The sequence below is a fragment of the Grus americana genome, chromosome 17 (genome assembly GCF_028858705.1).
Source record: "Grus americana isolate bGruAme1 chromosome 17, bGruAme1.mat, whole genome shotgun sequence".
Classification (NCBI taxonomy): domain Eukaryota; kingdom Metazoa; phylum Chordata; class Aves; order Gruiformes; family Gruidae; genus Grus; species Grus americana.
The window spans coordinates 6,908,696-6,929,237 of NC_072868.1; the positions used below are offsets into that span (position 1 = coordinate 6,908,696).

The window sequence follows — 20,542 nt, forward strand, 5'->3', positions numbered from 1 at the left end:
GGTAAGTGCTGACCCTGCCAGCACCAGTGTTACGGTGGGGGCTGTGCCGGGTGTCCTAACGCCCATCAGTCCCCAACAGTCTCCAGGCCATGGACACAGAGCACAAGGAGTAAACAGAGATATTAAATAGCAGCTGACATGAGAAATCAAGAGGAAAAAGCTCAGTTTGGGTCATATCTAGGGGAAACCTTTAAAAAATTAGATCTATTTGGCAAAGAAAAATAATTGCTTCACAGTGAAAAGTAAAAATACTCAGAAATTCTACCTCCTCTTATGTTCTTCAGCTGAAACTATTTGCCACATCTGACCAAAACGCCTGAGCAGCTCTGACGTCTCGCATTTTTCAGCTAATTTCCAAAGCTGCTTTACAGGGCTGGCCCCGATCGTGCGCCGGTCCCTGCTGTAACCACCAGCCCTGGGGATCCCCAGCTCCGAGAGCTGCTCCCAAAATAAGAGGGAACGGCGCTGCCTGTGCTGGGATTGAGGGCAATTGCCTGGGTTGTCCCCAGGTCTCATCAGGAGGATAAAGGTGGAGCCAGGGGCTCGTCGCCTCCTCGCTGGCTGGGAGGGGACCGTCCCCTCACCCCCCCCCATCCCCTACCCTCTCGCACACCCTTTTGCAGCCTCCCCCAGGGATTTAGCACCAGCATGCCCAGAGGAGCCCGTTCCAGCTCACAGCCCCCCCTCAGCAGGTGCTGGTGAGGATGCTGAAGGTGCACCCCAGCCCCACGGCTCTCCAGGAGCTGCAGCATCGCCCCCTTCTCACCCAGGGACCCATGCAGGGTGCTGGGGACAGGACACTTTTGTCACTGCCTGGCAAGGTGTCCTCCGAGTCCTTTACACAAACTACAGGGACTGGAAGCCGATCTTTCCATCGATCGAAGGAAACTCTGACAGTAACCGCATCACCCCGCCGAGGCTGAAGGCTCTTCTGGTAGACCCTGGTGTGTATCTGCCGGCTGAGCCCCGGCGATGCCAGCGCGATGCCAGCTGGGCTGGCCCGTCCTGCCACGGGCCAGGAGCCACCCAGCCACGAGGGCAGTGCTGGTGGGCACAGCTGGGGCTCAGCACCGACACCGCTGCCTGGAACACCCCCAGGGCTTTGCAGGAATAAACTTCCCGGTGACCCTGGGAAGGGTTTGGCCACCACTTTGCATCCGCCCCACGGTGCATCCCAGCTGCTGTGCCCGACCTGCCGCCCAGCCCAGCCCAGCCCCAGCCCCGCGGTGCTGCAGGCTCCCGGGGAAGCCAGGCGCTGCCCGGTCCCCCATCCCCTCCAGCCCTTCCTCGCCTCTATTTGGATAACTTTTTCATCCGTTTTATTTATGAGGACTCCCTTCCTTCTGCCAACACTCTGAGTTTCCGCTTGCTTTGGTCTGGGAGGCCCGTCTCACTTTTTTATTCTTCTTATTTTTTTCTCTCCCCCTTGCAAGGCCCCAGGCTCAGCAGCCCGGCCCCGCGGCAGGCTCGCAGGCAGCGAGTGCCGGCCGGAGCGTGCCTTTGTTTGGCCACGGGAGCAGATGGGGAGAGTGGCCGCAGGTGGGATGTGCAGCGATTCTTCCCCAGCCACCCTGTGAGAAAATCAGGATTTAAAAAAAAAAAAAAAACCAGGAGAAAATTAACGGCAGAAAGATTTGCCTGCCTGTGTTTAAGGTCACCGATGTGCCGGGACTGGCAAGCGGCTGCTCACGTTAGAGCCAGCTACAAGTGAGCAGAAGAACTAAATCATAAGTGATTAAAGAGCTTGTTCAGCTCCTTGGGTTGCATCTGTCAGGCAAAGCCTGTTGCTCCCTGCGGAAACAAGGCTGGTTTTACACCCCGGGGCAAAGCAGGACACAGGCACCCTGGGTTTGGGGGCACCCAGACCCAGCCACCCCGCACTGCTGTGTCTCCCAGGCTGACGGGACATCACTTGAGCCTCTTCTCCTGCAAATGAGGCACAAGGCAGTCGCTGCGAGCTCAGCTCGGTGGGTCAGGAGCCATCTCCCCGCCAGCAGCAGAGGGACCAGTGTCCCTTCCTGCACAGCGACTCACTCGGGGCTTCAGCCTGGGAGATGCTCAGCACCCACTTCTGCCGGGCCAGCCCACAGAGGTGCCCTCGCTCCAGGATCTGACCCTCTGTACATCTCAGAGGCATCAAACCTTCGTTTTACCTGCTCACAAGCAGACTTTGTTGCGCAGCTCCTTGCACGTTGTCCAAGCAGTATCAACTGGACACAAAACCACAATCTGCACTGAACAGACCAAAAACTCGGCATTTTTCTGAGTCCAGCCTTATGCGAGGCCCTGTCCCACTGCTGGCTCAGAGCCGCAGGTGATGGGAACTCCTCCAGAGACCTGGCTCTTGCAGGCCTGGCACATACAAATGAGCGACCCAACAAAAATGGGCTAAAACTCAGCATTTCATAACTGCCTGACTGCTCCAGCTTGGCCCAGCAACACGATTGCAGACCCTATGCAATTCCTACACGTTTCCATTGCAATGAGACGTGGACCCACCAAAAAGTTGATAAGCCCCACATCCAACCATGGCTCACCATGCGAGACGATATTGAATTGGGTCTGGAGAGCAGAGAAATGCTGGAGGCTGGGGCAAGGAGGGACGGGGCCTCGCAGTGGGCATGCCCAGCACAGGGGCAGGTTAGGGCTGGAGGTGGAGACATGGAGCAAAGGAAGCCACCACCCAGAACGGGACCTTGAGCAAAGCATGAGGAGGTGGCCTGGGAACCGCACAAGTCCTCCTGGGACCTGGCTGCAGCACACGTGGGGGCTGGAGCGTGGGCTGGTGGGGCCGTGTGTGTGCATGAGTGGGGTGTGGCAGAGAAGAGGAGCAGGATGTGAAAAATACAGCGAGGAGAGCCAAGGTAGCATGATGGAGAGCCATGGGATGTGATGGAGAGTGATGGAGAGCCAGAGGAAGTGATGGAGAACCCTGCAACTGTGAAACCTCATCTGCTGGAGCCTCACTCTGCACCCCGGCCATGCCCAGGGAACTGGGGTTCCCAGATCACAGGGGGCTGAAGCAGCGCCAGCCCCTGGCCGTGCAGGGAAGCTGCAGCATGGGCATGGTTGGACTCATCCCAAGGATAACGGCAGGCTGACAACAGCCCGCGCAGGGGACCCATCCCCCAGTGCCCATGTGCGTTTGTTGGCGGTTGGCACCTGGCACAGCCGAGGAGAGCTGCGGCGCGGGGCTGCCCCGGGGCTGGTACCTGCTGTGCCACGCAGGGAGCACGGGCACAGGCCTGGCGGACATCTCCCTGCGGCCGGGGGTGCCCGCTGATGCTCCGCACCGCAGAGCCTGCAGGCCGCCATTCGTCCGGGCACCACACTCCCTGCTGGGAAACCAGCCCGGCCCCGGCCCTCGGCGAGAGCGGCAGCACTGGCAGGTGCCCGCTGTGCCCGTTCCCGCAGCCCGGGCGTGCCACGGGCCGCCCGCAGCCTTGGCGTCGGGGCTGGCTGCGCGTCCTAGGGCAGCACGTCACCTCCTTCCTAAACTGCTTCCACTGGTGCTGCGAGCCCTGCAGCAGCCCCTCCGCCAGCAGGTCGGACAGCTCTGCTCCCTCGGGCACGTGCCTCCTTCTTCGAGCCAAGCAGAGTGAAAGAGAGAAAATACATTTATATGTATTTATATGATATAAAAATTAATCGGGGACCCTTTTTCTGTCTCCGTCTCCAGCCTTTGCAGGTGCCTGAGCCAGCGGGGGCCGGGCAGCGCGGCAGAGCCGGGGTGCAGGACCGGGGGCCGCTGCCCGCTCCCAGCCCCGCTTCCCGTGAGCGACGCCGGGGCGGCAGCGCGGGCGATGGAAACGCTGTACTCACCATATGGAGCCTCCATCTTAGCGCTTAGCTGGGTGCTTACATTGACCATGTCTCGCCGGCTACTGCTATGGGGACTTGGGGTGAAAAACCAGAGGAAGTGGAGGAATAAAAAAGAAATCTAAATAAATAAATAAAAATGTCTTTCACTAAGGAACTAGGTGAAGGTAGGAGGGAGCGCGGAGAGGCAGGGCAAGGAAACCTGCCTCTCCTGTTATCTTATTGATTCGCTTAATCAGGGCTAATGTGGGTGGAGATGTTAAATAGTAACCAAGCTCTTATGGAAACCAATCTGCAAGGTGCCGTTGCTGTAGCTATAGTAACTGCTGCCAAGCTAGAAACTCAAACATGGCTTTTACTGGACACTTTTGGGGCTCTCATTTCCACCCGGTGTCAAGGCTGGGGCAGCCGCTGGGCTGGGGTTCACCCCCGGCTGTGGGGGGTACCGGGCAGCTGGCTCCAGCTCCGCAGTGCTCTGGGTGCTGCCGGTTTTTGTGCCTCCACCCATCCGCGATGGGAAGACCACGGCGGAGCCTGCCTGCGGGCAAGGGGCAAACACCGCGTGGGGGGCCGGGGGCCTTGGGATGTGCCGCGGGGGCTGGCACACGCTGGCACGGGCAGAACAGAGCCTGGCCCAGGCGCAAGGGGTGAAACGCCCCGGCCGTGGGTCAGGGCTTGTCCCCTCGGTGCAAAACCAGAGGGGTCACTTGGGGATGGGCAGCAGCGGGGATGCGGCGATGGGACGCAGGGTGGTACCCTGAGCGCAGGGCCGGGGCACAGGAGGGTTGCAGCTCCTCCGTGTCTCCCTCTGCTCCCCAAACTGGGGGGACTTGTGAGATGCCGCAGCCACTCGTGGACATCTGTGCTGCCTCCTGGACTGCAGCACCCAGGAGGAGCCCTGGGGACCTCATGGTCCAGGGCGTGCAGATGCGGTCCCCAACCTTGGGGTAGAGCCCTGTGCCGCTGGTGGCTCCGTGGCAGGAGCAGCCCCTGCTCCCGGGGGGCTGCGCTGAGGCGAGCAGGGCCACGTGCAAGAGGTGATGTTGAGGTGGCACCAAATATATGGGGAATCCAGAGCTGGAGCTGAAAAAATGATCAGCCAGCAGTGCAAGGCCTCCCGTACATCTTGGGAAGGGATCGGGCTGGAGGAGGCACCGAGGGGTCCCTGCCAGTCCTGGAACCCCCCCAGCACCCCAGCTATCAAAACCCTGAAGCCCCAAGGGGACAAAATTAGGGATGTCTGCTTCTCTGGATAGGAAAACACATCCCAAGGGAGCGTGCAGTGGCGGGGGGGCGGGGAGCAGGCAGGGGGCTGCCAGGACACGCTGGGCTTCGGCACAGGAATCTGCAGCTGGGGGCTCAGACCCAAGGCCTGGGAATTTGGGGACCCCTGAGTTTTCCGAGTGGTGAGGTCTTAGAGAGGGAGAGGATGTGGATACCGGGGTGCTCGGTAGCACTGGGGGTGAGGCAGGGCAGTGGGGTGGCGTGGGGCAGCCTGGGTGGGATGGGGAACTCGTGTCTCTCCAGCATCATCATCACCAGGTGTCCCAGCAGTGCTGGCTTCTCCCACACGATGGAGCAAAGTGCCCAGGCATCTCCCGCAGAGGTGGCCCACGCCGAGGGCTTCTGCACCCCTTCGCCGTTTACCCCCAAAACCAGAGCAGAGGCACCCAGCTCAGTCTTACCCCGAGGCTCCAGGCTGCGAGTGAGGGAGGACGGACACGAGCATGGGGGTGTCCAGGCTGCTTTATTGGGGGGCTTGTGGCTGGAGGGGCTGCCAAGGAGCAGGGGCACGCTTGGAGCTCCCCACTTCTCCTCCAGCCACTCGCCACGAGGGGAACATCTTGGTATTCGCTTACACCAGCCTCTGCTTAGCACAGGCGGGGGTCAGTGGGGAAAGCCCCCAAGCCTGTGGAGCAGGGACCATGCCAGCCAGCCCCGCTCCCTCCGTGCATCCCCAAACTGTCCCTCTTTCAGGCAACAGGGATCTGAACCATTCCTATTTCCCCCAAAGTGGGAAGCAGCCAGACGACGCGAGCGCTGCTGGAGACGTGTGTTAAAAAAGCAGTTTCCTACACGGCACTAGGGATGAAGCAGGTTGGACAGCCGGGCTGCTGGGGGGGTTAGTGTTATAAATAATTCTGGTTCACCCCGTCCCCATCGCCGGGGGCTTCCTCGCGGGGCTGCAGCCCTAGAACCAGCTGACTTGGTTGGATTTCAGTCCGGTGAAGCACATGTTGTTGGAGCAGCCCCCACCGTAAGTGGGGGGGCAGGCTGAGCACGGCCGCCCCACTTTGTACGGCGCTTCTCCCAGCCAGTTGCCCCTAAAAAAAGAGGAGAGCATCACCTCTGAGCACCATCATCTTGCTGCCAACAGCGGAGCAGGCAGCGAGGTGGGAGGACAGCACGGGAGGGCTTCCCTCCATGCACTTACTTGATGGCGTAGTTGCAGACGAGGAGGACGGCGTGCCGCCACGTGCTGCCCCACACCTGCACGTTGGCGCAGGTGCCGAGGGCGCAGCCCAGGCGGCTGGAGGACGCCCACACCATCTGCACCGGGACAGAGAACAGGCGCTGTCGGCAAACGTCCGGCCCAGGCGTCCCGCAGCCGGTCACCCCGGGACCCCAGCGCAGGGCTCCATCCCACCAGTGAATCACATCCCACCTGCCCGAATTTCTCAGGCTGGATGCTGTGCCCACCACGGGCAGTGCTTTGTCACCAGAGGGTGATTTCTTGCTGTCCCTCTTCTGCCTGCAACCCCTGCTGCCTGCAAGGGGCTGCCTTGCCAAGCTCACTTAAATGAGCAGCAAAGTCTGGGTCACTTCTCCGACTTACCCAAATTAGTTCCCAAACCTCACCCTGAATCATCGCCGGCAGCTTACTCTGCACACAGGGAGGTGGAACAGAACCAGAAGTTCCTCCTAAAGCTTCTCCAGGCTGAATTTCTTCCTTAAAAAATGTACCTTGCCCATTTGCAACCTGGAGCATCCCCACAGATGAGCCGCAGGGGGATGCAGATGCTCAGGTTGGAGCCGTGCAGAGGAGGTAATTAGGGGCTGGCACAGCTTTGCCACCGGGCAGGGGAGCAGAGGGAGGTTTTCCACCTTGTGCCGGCCAGGCTGCCGGTGGATGTGCCAGGGGGTGAAGGGGCTGCACTCCCGGGGAGCCAGGCACGGCTGGGCACTATAAAGCTGCTCCGTCACAGAGGAGAGGATTCATGCTCAGCAAAAGCACAAAGGAGCTTTTTTTTCTCTTTGAGGTACCAGTGGGGTAATAAGGAGAAAAAGGCCAAAGCAGGGAAATAAGGTTAAAAACCCCACAAACCTCCCAGCCGACTGGCCAGAAGTTCCCAGCTGCACTTCAGCGGGCTGTGAGCCCCTGGGACCTCCATGCCAGCAGCCCGATTCCCGCAGGGGTCCAGGGTGGGAGGGAATTGCTGCCAGCTGCCTGCACCCCTCCAGCAGGCATGCTGCCTGCTGCCAGCCCCGCTGCCTGATTTGAAGCAGGCAGCTGCCAGGATTCGATCCTGGATCCCAGCTGCTGCTGGGAGAAGGGCTGCTCTGCACGGGGTGCTGAGGCAGCCCAAGGCGCTGTGAGCTGCCCCCCGGTTTGCAGCCGGGTCGCGGGGGGGCTGTGGGGGTCGCGGGGGGCTGTGGTGCTCACCTGCGTGTAGTGGCTGCAGACAGAGCCGCTGCATTTGGAGGGGCAGCGGGGGTTGCACTCACGGGGATGGGGGAAGGAGTAGTGCTGCTTCTCCTGGTGCCATGATTTCACCATGTCCACGACGGAGCGGTACCTACAAAAGGTGCTGTGCGTAAGGTGGACTTCCTCCACCTTGGAGGTCATGGGTGAGGGAGAGGAGGGGGATGAAGGCTCCACATAGAGGGAATGGGGGAGAGAAGCGGGATGGGGCAGGAGCAATGACATCCTTGGGCCATGTCCACTTGTGCCCGAGGCCGAAAGACCTGGTCCTCACTGGAGGCACCTGAGCGCTCAGCTGCATGGTGGGGATCCAGGAGCCACGTTCCCCTGGTCCGTGTGCCCAGCAGAAAGGGGATTAATGCCGCACTCCCCAGATGAGCAGCGGGCACCTCTGGTTTCCCACATTTACCCTGCTGCAGGAGTTGGACCCTCCTTCTCCACCCCAGGGGGAACTTGATGTGCTTCTTGGTTGCATCTCAGTCTCTGCAACCCCAGCTGAAAACCTCTGTGCTCCTCGACCGAGGGGCTGCTGCTCCTCCTCCAGCATCGTGGGGTGCAGGGGAGCCTGCTCTGCTTGCGGGGCACTCACCTGCCTGAGTGGATGGAGAGGTTCTGCCCCATGTATTTCATCAGCTGGGGGGGGCCGTGGTCCCACAGGCAGCGTGCAGCCCACGCCTCTGCTGCCCTGGCCAGCCGCTCGTCCCACACCTGGCCAGGAGGAAAGGAAAAGGGCAGGCAGGGATTTCGGGTGCCCAGAGAAGGGAAGAGGAGAAACCCACTCCCTTGTGCTTAGAGGAGGTTTCTGAGCACCCATGGGTGTCCAAAAAACATGACTCACACATCTGGCTGAAAAAGCCCAGAGGAAGCACGGCAGTGTGTCCAGGAGTGATGAACCACCCCAGCTGCCCGTCACGGCCCCTGGGCACGGAGGGTGCTCACTGCCCTGGAAGAGCACGGACGCCCTGAAGCAGTGCAAGCCCTGTGTGTGTGACTCCCTCCGGGAATGAACTCCTTCTGCAGAAGGTGGAGCTGAGCTCAGGGATGAAACCCTGCAGCCCTGCGCTGCCGCTGCAGCTCGCAGCTGTCCCCAGTCCTCTACTGCAACCCTGGCTGCAGACTAACTGGAGAGGACAGCTGGTTCCTTCATGTGTTATTTAAAGGTTCCTCACCCATCCTGAGCTGCTTTGGGGAGATGCCTGGGAGAGTTATTTGGGAAGGCAGGAGTTTAGGCCAAGGAAGAAGCGGCACAGGATGCTCCCGGGCACATCTGACCCGCTCTGGTACCCAGCAAGCCGGGCTGCCGCCTGTCTCTCCCAAACCATCATCCAGGGACCACCCAGCCACTCCGTTGGAGCTCCAGTCCTCTCCCTGGCAGCAGAGCAGCACATGGCGCCTCCTGCCCCAAGGGTCCCACCTTGTGCCGGCTGAAATCCCTCCTCTTGGTGGCTCCCCATTTCTTCTCCCTTTAGGGCTGGAGCTTAGGAGCTCCAAGCAGGGCGGAGACAACCTGGGGAACGCTCTGCCCAGGGTGGCCATCATCCAGAGGTGCCTGACACGGTGAGGCTGCACAGCCCCTCTCCGTCTCACTCCTGGATGTTTCTTTTCCCGGGGGGGCTGGCATCCCTGGGCGCAACTCCCGCACCAGCTCTCGAGGGACCTTGGATCTTGGGACAGGACTGTCCCTCTGGGGTTCAGTTAGGGGAGAGGCTCCCACCTGGGTTTTGGGTTGGGACCTGAGCTTTTCATACTTGTGATCACCTCCCTTCCCCTCAAGCTACCTCTGCAGCTTGGCTGGATGGATCTTGCCATCCTGCAGCTGGCAAGCTCCCAGGTGTCCCAGGCGTGGGACCAGGGGCCCTAAATCTGCCCCAGGTGCAAACATCACCCTGTTGGGACTCCATCCCTCCTGCACTGAGGCTGTATGGGTCTGCCCTGCACCAGGGACGTGAAATGTTTCCCAGGACAGGCATTCAGCCGCAAATCCGGGGCAGCACCCTGTCATCCCCACGTGTGGGTGCCCCATCCCTACCAGGTTGGGTGCCCACATTACAGGTGAACCCCTCGACCCCACCACAGCAGCCAAGAGCTGTGGACCCAAACCCACCCTGCCAGAGCCCGACTCACCATATACTCCATGTTGGCGGCAGGGGGGGAAACTTGTGCCCGCACTTGGTTATGGTAATCCAAAATTGTGCTCATGTCGCGGGGGGAGAGGTATCGCTTCCGACGGCTACGGGGGACCCCCACACCCCACAGCAGGCCCGCGGCTCTGCCCCCAGAGGGGGACAGGACTTCGGTGGCATTGGGCAGCAGGAAGGAGCTGGAGTGCTGTGTCAGCCAGAAGCCCAAGGCAGTGAGGTACAGGTGCAAGTGGAGCACCGTCATGCTAGCCTGGCCGGCGGGATCGGCCAGCGGCTTTCCACTCCTGCACGGGGTTAAGCGAGAACAAGGTGGGTCACTGGTCACCACTGCTGGCCCGTGGATCTAGGAGAAAAAACAGCAGAGGCACCGCTCAGGTTTGCAGTTCACGTGCAAACACCACTTCCCAAAATAAGATGGAAATAAATTCTCCTTTGTTTCCTTTTCAAAATAAATTTTTAAAATTAATCTCTTTGATAACCTCATTTACCACAGCAAATTCCCCAGGACCAGCAGAGAGATGTCTAGGGAATTGATTTTCTTGTTTCTTTAAAAAAAAAACAACAACAAAATTGGTACAAAATCTCCCCCATTTTTTCACTTACCACACGTACCTGCCGGGCAGGGGCTAATTAGGAGCATGCTGAGATATTCGCTGCAGCCACCTGCCCTGTAACTTCCCAGGCGTTTGGTGTGTTGAGTAAGTCCCCAGCACAAATGGAAATGTCATACAGATAAAGAAATGCACGGCAAGGTTTAAAAGCATCAGCGAGAAATCCTAACGACTCCTCATCTTGGGGAAAGAAAAATAAACCACCGCAAAAGCAGAATATTTTTTTTTTAAAGGAAAATGCTGAAATATCTCCTTGTCTGTCAGCCGATGCACCTCCTAACATCCCTGCCAGCCCTTCCCCAGAGCGGTGGGGAGGATGTTCCCCCGACTACATACCTTGAGGACTGAGCCAAGAGCGGCTGAGCTCGGCGGCGGCAGCCGGTGGGATTGACCTTTGCAAACAACCTGCTGGGGCAGCTGCGGGGGAGAGGTTTAGCCTAGCCCTGCCGGAGAGCCCGCCGCAGCATCTGACGCAAAAGCTGCATCTTAACTCTTCCCCCGGGGAATGTCCTGAAGTTTGGAAAGAGCCCTGCTAGGAGATTTATAGGCTGGTGGATGCATCCGCGCGCACAGGCGCGCACGCAGGCACGCTGAGCCGTGCGCGGTGCCGGCGGGGGGAAGCGAGCAGCGCCCGGGTTTTTATTACGAGCTACCTATGGGGAGAGATTCCCAGAACCGTCTCTCCACCGTTCACCCCCCAGCTGGGGTCTCTCTGACGGCTGTGGATAGGGAAGAGAATCCAGGTCTGCAAGGGATGCGGAGGGGGTTTTGCCCCGGAGCCCCGGGGTCAGCCTGCTTTGGCGCGAGCTGGGCAGATGGCACAGATGTCCCTTGCCAGGGGTGGCTGGAGGGGACCTGGTGACCACACATGTCCCTGGGCCAGCAGCTCTCCCCGTTAGGAATGAAGCCGCTTGCTGGGTGGGTTCCCCAAGGACTAGGGTTTGCCACAGCCTGTGTGTGTGGGGGCTCTGCCCACGTCCCACCACTGACCTGGGCTGCTGATACCCGGCCAGGGGCATCTCAGGGGAAAAGAGCCCTTCCTCTGCGGGCTGTGCTCCCCCAGGTGTCTGTCCCCAGGGAGGGGAAATGGCTGCAGAAGTCTGAAAGCTGTAGACAATCCTGCAGCATCAAGTATGTTTCCCTATGACATCCCAGCGGTCACGATGCCTGGGGCCAGCTGAATTATTGCAGGTCACAAAAATGCAAGCCTGGCAGGCTGGAGGGGCTGCTTGCAATGCCGGTCACATCTCTTCCTCCCGCCACGCTCGGAGCCAGAGCAAGCAGCTGCGTGTGAGCCGTGGCAGGGCTCGCTGCCATCATCGCTCTGTGCCATGATGCCCTAGGTGAGGAAGGTGCTCACCCCGTGCCTCGCCAGGCCTGGGTTTGCCAGGGCAAAGGTGGGTTTGGAACCAGGATTTGGCTCTTCGGTTGCACAATGGGGAGCACCAAACTCCTCTCCTGAGCTGGCAGGAGGCAGGGAAATGGAGGCACGGAGCTGAGACCAGAGTGTGCCCATGGGAAAGCTGGTGCTCAGGCAGGGAGACAAGGAGGCTGCTGGGGAGGAGAGGAAGATGAGGCAGTCCCAGAGCCACAGCCCATCGCTGCTTCTTGCCCTCACTGGGAAAAGAATCGAGGATCCTGGCCACGCAACTCCTGCCCTGTACCAGGACTGACGGCACATCCCAGAGCCCAGCTGGCTTCATCCACAGCCCCTGAGACCCGCAGCGCAACAGAAGCCAACCAGGAGCTCGGGAAGGAGCAGACCTGAGCATGGAGCAGGAATAATGCCTAGGGGCTGAGCTGCTGTGCTGTACCAATACAGCCTCACCCTGCTGTGAGTCTCTGCTCACAGTCCCCCGTGTATATTTTTCCTGGCACCCACTCTCCAACTCAAGATGCTGTGGGCCCTGAGGAGCAGCTGGAGACGTGTGCCGGAGGAATATTTCCATCCACTCCCCACCCAGCGGGTGGGATGATGATTGTGCCAGTGAGGAGACAGGGAAAACGCTGCGGAGGCATCTCCAGCCCTGCTGCAGCACCACGGGAGGGGACCCCTCGGTATGGAGAGCAGAAGCACCCATGGGCTGGCAGGGCTGGGCACGCTGCTGGGGGCTGTGCTGTGCCGTGGATGCTGGCACTGGGCACGTCGGGGTGTCAGGGTGGCTCCCAGCGCCCACCAGCTTTCCAGGCTGCCTGTTGTAGAGGGTCTAACCAGCTCAGCTTCACCTTCCCAGCACCAGACCACCCCAAAACACCAGCCACCTCTCCACAGGTGCTGGGCAAAGCACCATCCCCAGTTTGCCGACACCCCTACTTTATGTTCACCCATATGCAGAGGCAAGTGCCAGCTCCAGGGTCCGATGGCGGGACGGCCCTTTGTACCACACCGGCACAGCACACACCGGGGCTGCCTCCCTCCGCTCAACCCCAGCTCTCAAATCTCTCATTAGTAAGGCTGGTGAAGGCAGTTTCATTCCCAGCGGATTAGAAAGGCAGATGGGGACACACAGCAGCGATCTCAACTGGGCAGACTGGGGACATGATCTGGGCAGACTGGGAGGAGCAGCTGCCACCAAGTGCACACTGAGGTAGGGAGGGCACTGGGGCTGTGTTATGGGGAAGGATTTTTTTAATGATTTATTATTTCACAGAAGACCGAGCCCTGAACAGTGAATGCTTGTCCAGCACTGTGAACTGGAAAGATTTGCATTTAGGAATTTTTTTGGAGTTTTTGTTTCCCTGGGGCTTGGGGAGAGCAAACCCACCGCAGCTCCCACTGCCACGCAGCACCCGAGCTGCGCCGAGCCTCTGCGCGGAGACAAGGCAAGGATTTTGTCTTGGGTGCAGGTTGAAAGTGCTGCTTAATCAGCACTCCGTGAGACAATCCAAATTCCAGGAACTGGAAGGGGTTTGTGTCCCTGCCAGGCGTAATATCCTGCAGCCCAGACTGGCCCGGCTGCCAAAGCACACGGTATCTGCAGCGAGGAACTTGCTGGGAGCCAAGAAGCACATGCATTCAGCTGGATACAGCAGCAGTGACGGCAAATTCTTATTTTAATGAGCATTGGGGGGAAAAAAAAAGAGATACATCACTGGGTTCACAGCACTTTCTTGGCAGAGATGCCCACCGATGCTTTCAAGACTGACACACGTAGCAGCTCACTCCAGGACAAGGCACAACGGGACTTGCAGGATTCCTCTGTCATGTTTGTTTCTCCCATTACTTGGCTTTGGGCATCACCCATCACCCATGTATCAAGGTGGCAGGTGGTGACATGAGCCCACACAGGACTGAGCAGGGCTTTGCCCTTTGCTGAGCGACGGGATCTGCTGCGATGCCTGAGCACCCCCAGGCATGGAGGATGTGGCTTTCCAGAGCAGGACCCTCCTCTTAACTGGGGTAAAACAAAACCAAAGCAAAGCCCTGTTTGAACAAAACTGTTTTCCCAGGTGATGCACAAACTCTGTTGCTCTAGTAAAATATCTCCCTCTTATGAACTGACAGAAAGGCTCGTTTTCCAGCTTTGCTGAAAGCTATTCATTTCTCCCAGTCCTGCCCCAAATGGCAGCAATGGCTCCAGCTACCCTGGTGCCCACCTGGGCAGGGAAGGAAGGTGAGGCTTTTGATGGCTTTTTGCATTTCTAGAGCCCTGTAGAGGTCCGACACATCCAGAGCTTGGTTCCTCCTCATGCATCATGAAAGGAGATTTTCCTTCTGACGTAGAGGTCAGAAGATTTGATGCGTCCATGTTGTGATATGAGAAAACCCAGGCTGAACTCCTGCACGTTTACTTGTGATCTCCCTGGAGTAAAACACACCGTTGAGTCGTAACCCAGCTGAGATCAGTCCTGAAGTCTTAGGACTTCAGAGTCATCCTTCTTGCTAATTAGGACCAGCTCCTTTTAAATGTTGAATTCCTTTCTGAACCAAGCTGAGCCTTGGAGAAAGGGGTGCAGAAAAGTAAAATCTCACGCTGAAGAGGTGACCTCCCAGGCTGTGGGAATGGACAGATGAATTCCCGGCTGCCAGCAGAACTGCGCCCTTCTTGGCCAGAACATGGGGACACCTCATTGGGATGGGCTTTTCCGAAGAATTCAACCTGTCCTCATCAAAATTAAAGAAGCATCAAACCCCTTGTCCCTGATATCTCAGACATCACAGGGACAGAGAGTGTTTCTCAAAGGAAATTTCATAATTTTAATGAGAATTAGTTAAAATTGTGAATTTTGATCATCTGAACTTTTCCTGTCATTCACTGCTAAAACCTGGGACGGAGCAGAAAGCCAAGGTGCGATGCATATTCACCTCAATTTCCCTCACTGCGCCCACTGGACCATCTCCACACCCAAGAACCTGCTTCCCCCATGCCAGTGCAGCACAGTCGCACCAGGAAGGAGGCAAAATTGAGCATAGGCTCCTAAGATCACCAGTAAATGACAAGGTCTTGCTAATTTGGCTTTCAGGTCTACCAGGGAGGTTCCTCGCTCCTGCTGCATGCATTAAGAGGGCTCGGTGACAGGCATAGTATAAGACAAGCTATGGAGTGGTATAGCTTGCACCTATAGCTCCATGCACTGGGCATCCGGGCGGTGGGGAGCACAGGAGACACACCAGCCAGAGCAAACCCTCCGGCTGGAGGCTCGTGTCTCCTCCAACAGCTGGAATCTGTGCCACAAACTGCAACGCTCTGGGCTTTACAGGAATCTTTGGAGCAAACTTGAAGCAAAATAGCCCATGTGCATTTGCCAGAGCTTGCAGGATTATTTATGAAGGCTTCAGTTATTGATTTCTACTGGATTTCTTCCTGACCCCAGCCCCATGTGAACCCTGCTGTTGGAGACTGCCTCCTAACCCACTTGGGCAGCGATCGTGTCTCCTGGGCAGCGTTTGTGCTGTTCGTGGCCAGCTGGCAGCTGCAGCGCAGCCGAAACCGTACACTACCAGCCCCTCGCAGGGCGAACATTGCACCTCCGCCGGGCTGTGATTATGGGGAGGAGGGGAGGGATGGCAGGAGGGAGGAGTGCCCGAGCCAGCCGTGGGGCACAGCTCACGCCGGGGGCACCACGCGTGTCACCCTGTAATGTGCAGCCGCGGGAGCATGGATCACAGCAGCACAGGTTGGAGAGGGCCAAGTCTTCTCCAGCCTTTATCTCAACTACTCAAGGCGTCGTCGCCTGCCTATGACAGCAGGCTGACACAGTGGCAGCATGTGCCTTTTAAAGTCTGGCCCAAACTCTGGGGTTTAGAGCATCTCCATTAATAAATGTGAGATGCTTCACTACTCCGTCCTGCTCTCTGCAATCACAAATACATCGAACACTTCTCTGATTTGTAGGACTGCTTGCAATCCATAGGCGTTGCTGTAAAATCCATCCATGGGATTGTTCCTGTGCCAGGGGTAGGCTCCTCCATCGGCAGGGACAGGTGGTTGCATTCTCTGCAGCTGAGCCCAGGGTCCTGGAGCCTCTCATACAATGCCTCATGGCTGCCTCTGCTTCAGGTGCAATGTCCTCTCATAACCCACTGTTTCTGCTTGCACATTTGCTAGGATATGAGAAAAACTAAAAATAAAGCTGAAAAAAACCCTTTCCCATTTTATATATAGTGATGCTGCGGGGAGTTGGCAGTCGGGAGCGCGGGCAGGAGCCTGCACGTGTGGGTCCGACCACCCAGGCTGGGCTCGGCGGGGCGGCACAGAGCAGCCTTGCCCACAGCCTGCCTACAGAGCCACTCTTCTAAGGCCGCCTGGGCACTGCCCCAGTTCTGCGAGCTGCCATTTGCTCCTTTTACTGGTGCAACTGGCCAGGTCCTGATAGAAGCCCAGTCCTGGGAGTCTTTAGTGCTAGCAGCAACCGTGGCTGAAAACATGGCAGGACTAATGCCTTTGTGGTGCAAAGTAAAAACCACTTGTTTTGGGTATTAACTAAGGTCTCCATGAAGGCTAAGGGGATCCTACCTGATCTCTTTGGTCAATAGGTGGGTGTCAGCCCCCCCACCTCTCCCGCTGTCTCCCACGGCACCGTCGGAGCTGTGGTCCCCACCAGCAGCCCGCGACTGCCTGCGAGGAAGCTGCGAGGGCCACTGGCCCCAGCCAGCACTGAGATATAATTGGAGCCTTTGAAAGGCGAGAAATTTTTCTGCCAGTTCTAGAAATAAATGCCTCTGAAGTTGAGCGCTGCGGACGGTAGTTTCTCGCAAAGGTATTTTTTACAGTAACTGTGCTAAGTTTAGAAATCCACTTAACAAATAGCACGGAAGCTCCTCTCAGCACAATTCAGAAGATAGTTAATTTGCTGTTTGCTAACGATTTATTTTTCAGCCTGGTGCTGCGGATGCGCGATGGTCTCGCTGCACTCTGCCAACGTGAGAAGAATCTGACAGGTCAATGGAAAGAAGGGCCCATCGCGCCACGCGTCAGCGAGATAGACCCAGACCCGGGAGCCACACATCAGCTGCGACCCCCTCGCCGGCCGCACCCAGGCTGGGTACCAGGAGCCCCTGCCCCCCGGCAGCGCTGTGCCCACCACCCCACCGTCCCCATCCCCGCTGCACACCCACAGTTTGCCCAAGGGGGTGCAGCCCACACCCAGCTCTGCCCACGCACACGGACACGCGCCAGAGTCAACAGCCCTGGAAACACGGTGATGGTGGGGGTTTTTTCACTGTGCTTATCGCCTGCTCGCTGCGTGGTCAGCTTTCAGGTCAGACCCATCAGTCCCACCCAGGAGTCCCGGGGGGAGTTCACCATCCCGTGGGGCAAAACCAGCCTGCACAAAAGGCATTATCTGGGGCAAGCTGAGATCATTTCTTTCCTCGGCATCGGACACAGTAAGCACTACCTGTGTAATGGTTGGGAAATGCTGCAGCTCCAGCAACGGGCTGGATCAGCTGCCGGTCGGGGGCTATCGGATCACAGCCCCGAAAGCCCAGACCCAGCGAAGTGAAGTCAGGACACCCTGGCAGCCTTACCGTGTAATTTTCTTGCTTGGACGGGTGTGTGCCGCAGCTTGACTGCAGCCCCTGTGTATTCAGTCCGTTCCCTTTTTTTCCAAGACCAAAATTAAGATAGAAACTGAGCACCTGGCACTGGTTCACAGGCGGGTTTGTCATGGCTGCACAGGGAGGTCTTGTTCCTGTTGCTCCTCTTCTCGGGGGTGGCCCCCATGCTCACGTGCCCGGGCCCCCGCTGTGGCACCGGCAAACACCCTCCAACCATCCCCACCAGTGCACGGTTCACTGTCTCCAGCTGCAATTTTTTTTTTTTTTTTTCGCAGAAAAACGCTGCTGTTTGTTTGGCTCGGATTAAATAACAGCGGGGCTAAAAGAGATGCTGCTTTTCCTCCCTGGCTCTGAAGGAAGAGTAGGATGTTTGCAGTGGTTTATCACTCCATGGGATGTTGGGACGGGGTCTCCTGAAGGTGCTGCTTCTCTCCAGGGTCTGCCTGAGGCATGTCCAGCGGGGAGGAGGGTGCAGCTCAGGTGGGTGGTGATCACTCCAAGCCTGGCCAGCTTTAAGAGCAGACTCTGGTGAGCACAGGAAGGTGGTGCAGGAGGAAAGACCCAGCACAGGAACTCCCAGGGGTGTCCGGAGGAGATGGGGAGGCTTTGGGCAGGAAAGACGTGCCCATACGGGCTCTCAGTGTATTAACATCTCTTCACAAGGCTGAGCACCAGCAGTGGCTCAGCTCTCCTGGGGCTCCCCAGGGAGGCCAGCAGTGCTGTAGCGGAGACGGCACCTAAGGAGTGAGACAGGAGTGTAATCCTGAAGCTTTTGGTCTCGAGTGACACTGGGTAAACCACTTTCCATACATATGTCTCCATCCGTACTGGTCATACTGATCACACCTACCAGAGGGATTTGAGGGTTGCCGATGACCAGCACCACCTCCGAGCTGGTCCTGCCCTTCCAGGTGAGCAGGGCAGGACCACGCAGGATTTCTGTGACATCTGCCTGTTTCTGGCATTGAAGCTGAAATGACCCTCAAATATTTTTGCTCACTTTTAAAATCGCTCACTGTACCTGCACATCTCGGGGCTTCCTGGCTTCTGCCCACAGAACAGGAGCAGCTTGATGGACACTTTGTATTTTCACCCCTCCACTCTCCCATAAAGATTTATTGTGACTCTTTGCCAAGAAATCTCCCCTTTCTCATGGGACTTCCAAGCTTTCCCACGTCCAGATGGCTGGATCCAAGCCACCAGATTTCTGTCTGCCTAGACATGAAATTTCTCAGGTTCAACCATGGAGGTTCAGATGTTTGCAAGAACCATTTTGCTCAAAGCTGGACAAAGGCTGGAAAAGCAGAAAAGAAGGACCTTGGGGTGCTCTTTTCTGCCTTATTCCTTAACCTTTACATAAGGAAGACCACACTGCCCTGCAAACACAACTCGTGCAGCCCCTGTTGTGGCACACCAGGCAGAGATTGCAGAGCCCATAGACGTACCACCACTGCTGCCTTCTGCCGGACTTACCGAGGCATCGTCTGCTCTTTCTCTGTCTTAGACTCCACGTTTATTATGGCAAAATGTGCATGTTGGGGGCCTGCATGCACTTTACCATCCAAAAAGCAACCTTCAGCTTTTTGGATTGCTAACCTGAGGCTGAGCCAAGCATGTATGTGAGGTATAAAGGAATGGAAATCAAGAGCTCTGACTCCACAAGTATTTGCCAGGTGACATAAAGGAAGGAGCTCTCTGGCTCAGCCTGTGCCAGACACTGCAAGGAGCTGCAGTCCCCAAACCCGCTTACATGCCGCATCTGCCACAAGTGATAATTTTGTTGTTCCAAGAAGGTAAAAGCATGTGGGGAACCATGGAGCTGGAGGTCCCAGCCAGATGTGTCATCTCGGTGGCACGGCGTCCCTGTGGAGCTGCGTTGTGCTGCAGAACCCGGGAGAGGGTTGAGCTGGGAGATGGGCATGGTGATGGTTTTGGGATGCAGAGCTCAGCAAGACAAGCCAAAGGTGGTGAGGAGTACCTCAACGCCTCCTTCCCGCAGGGTTCTGAAATGGAGAACAAGCAAACAGTACAACATTGTTACAGATAATCTGTGCACAGAGAAAAAGAGAAGAACCCATGCTTGCAGTGCAAAGCCCGTATCAAATCTTCCCTTCCTTTCAAGTGAAAGAGGCTGCCATCAGCCCCTTGCCCATGACCTGCTGCAAGCATCGCTGCTCGCTGGCGCGTGTGCTTGGGGGGTTGTTACCCCTCTGCTCTGGGTGTCACGGCAGAGTTTGTGCTGTTTCATGCTGGGATGTATTTCCCAGCCCGTGGAGAGGTGGTGGAGGCTGGGTCAGTGGCCACGCTGGCTGCAGCGAGGGTTACCTGCAGATCCTGCCTTGTGCGAGCTTAATGTCAACAAGAAGCCCACGAACTCTCTCAACTGTGGGCTAACCTGCCCGGCGGTGAATTATTCCTGCCTGAAGAGCTTGAAGCATGGCTGTAAGCCCCAGAGAGCTTTCTGCTGCCCACCAGCCCACCGCAGCATGGCCAAGGCTGCCTCAGCAGTGCCACCAGCTGCTCCCCACTGCTGGTTGGGGGGAGCCATCCCGGGGGGCTCCCACCAGGAAAGGCTTCCTTGCAGGGAGGTTCCCTTTTGCTGGCCCTGCTAAGGGGCTGGTGTGGCAGTGCATGGCCTGGGTTCCTCAGCCAGGACACCCGTGGTGGGTGGACACCAGGGTGACTGTCCCAGCAGGGCATGACTCCCTGATGTGCATGTGCTTTGATCTGCTGGGGATAAATGAGAGTGTTTAAAATACACTGGGAAAAAAACCCCGAACATATCTAGGAAGATATAGAAGCGAAGCAGATTCCAGTCAAAGCCTTGGAAGGTCCAGACCCATGATCTGCAGTTTAACTGAACACACCCAAAACGGAAGCGATTGTCTCCACATCTCTCTCAGCATGGACACATGCTGCCTGGGGTCTTTTCTCCCCAACCAGGGGATGTGCTGACATGTAAGTCCCTGAAAACCCTGGGACACCTCGTCTGAAGATAGCTACCTGATCTGAGGGTGCCCTGAGTGCTGCAGCTCCACTGAGCCCACCTCCCCAGCGCCCGCCTGGTGAAGCACAGAGGGAGCTGGATGGGGGATCCCTGCAGCTCATCAGCGGCTCTGTCCATCACTCAGGCTGTGTCCACGCAGAGACACAAAGCTCTGACTGTGGCTTGTGCTCACACATCCGTGCTAGCGTGACCTTGCCCACGTGCCACGAGCGACGTGGAGGAAACAGCAGTGGAGCTGGGCACACACCGGTACCTGGAGCA

General features: G+C 57.6%; 2 protein-coding genes across 2 annotated transcripts in view; both read right to left on the bottom strand.

Annotated features, from left to right (window-relative positions):
* The window catches only part of HNF4A (hepatocyte nuclear factor 4 alpha), a 37,262-nt gene extending 33,263 nt beyond the window's left edge, over window positions 1–3,999 (bottom strand). The window contains exon 1 of the mRNA XM_054845565.1: window positions 3,823–3,999. Within this exon, the coding sequence (XP_054701540.1) occupies window positions 3,823–3,871 (49 nt within the window). The 5' untranslated portion in view covers window positions 3,872–3,999. The remainder of the gene's footprint in view (window positions 1–3,822) is intronic.
* Window positions 4,000–5,561: 1,562 nt separating this feature from the next.
* Window positions 5,562–10,823, bottom strand: R3HDML (R3H domain containing like). Its single transcript, XM_054845547.1, has 6 exons — window positions 10,611–10,823; window positions 9,647–10,006; window positions 8,112–8,230; window positions 7,484–7,616; window positions 6,254–6,369; window positions 5,562–6,143 (listed from the first exon to the last, which is right to left on the bottom strand). Exons 2-6 carry the CDS (start codon window positions 9,905–9,907, stop codon window positions 6,011–6,013), a joined length of 762 nt encoding a protein of 253 aa, XP_054701522.1. The 5' UTR covers window positions 9,908–10,006; window positions 10,611–10,823; the 3' UTR covers window positions 5,562–6,010.
* Window positions 10,824–20,542: the final 9,719 nt, after the last annotated feature.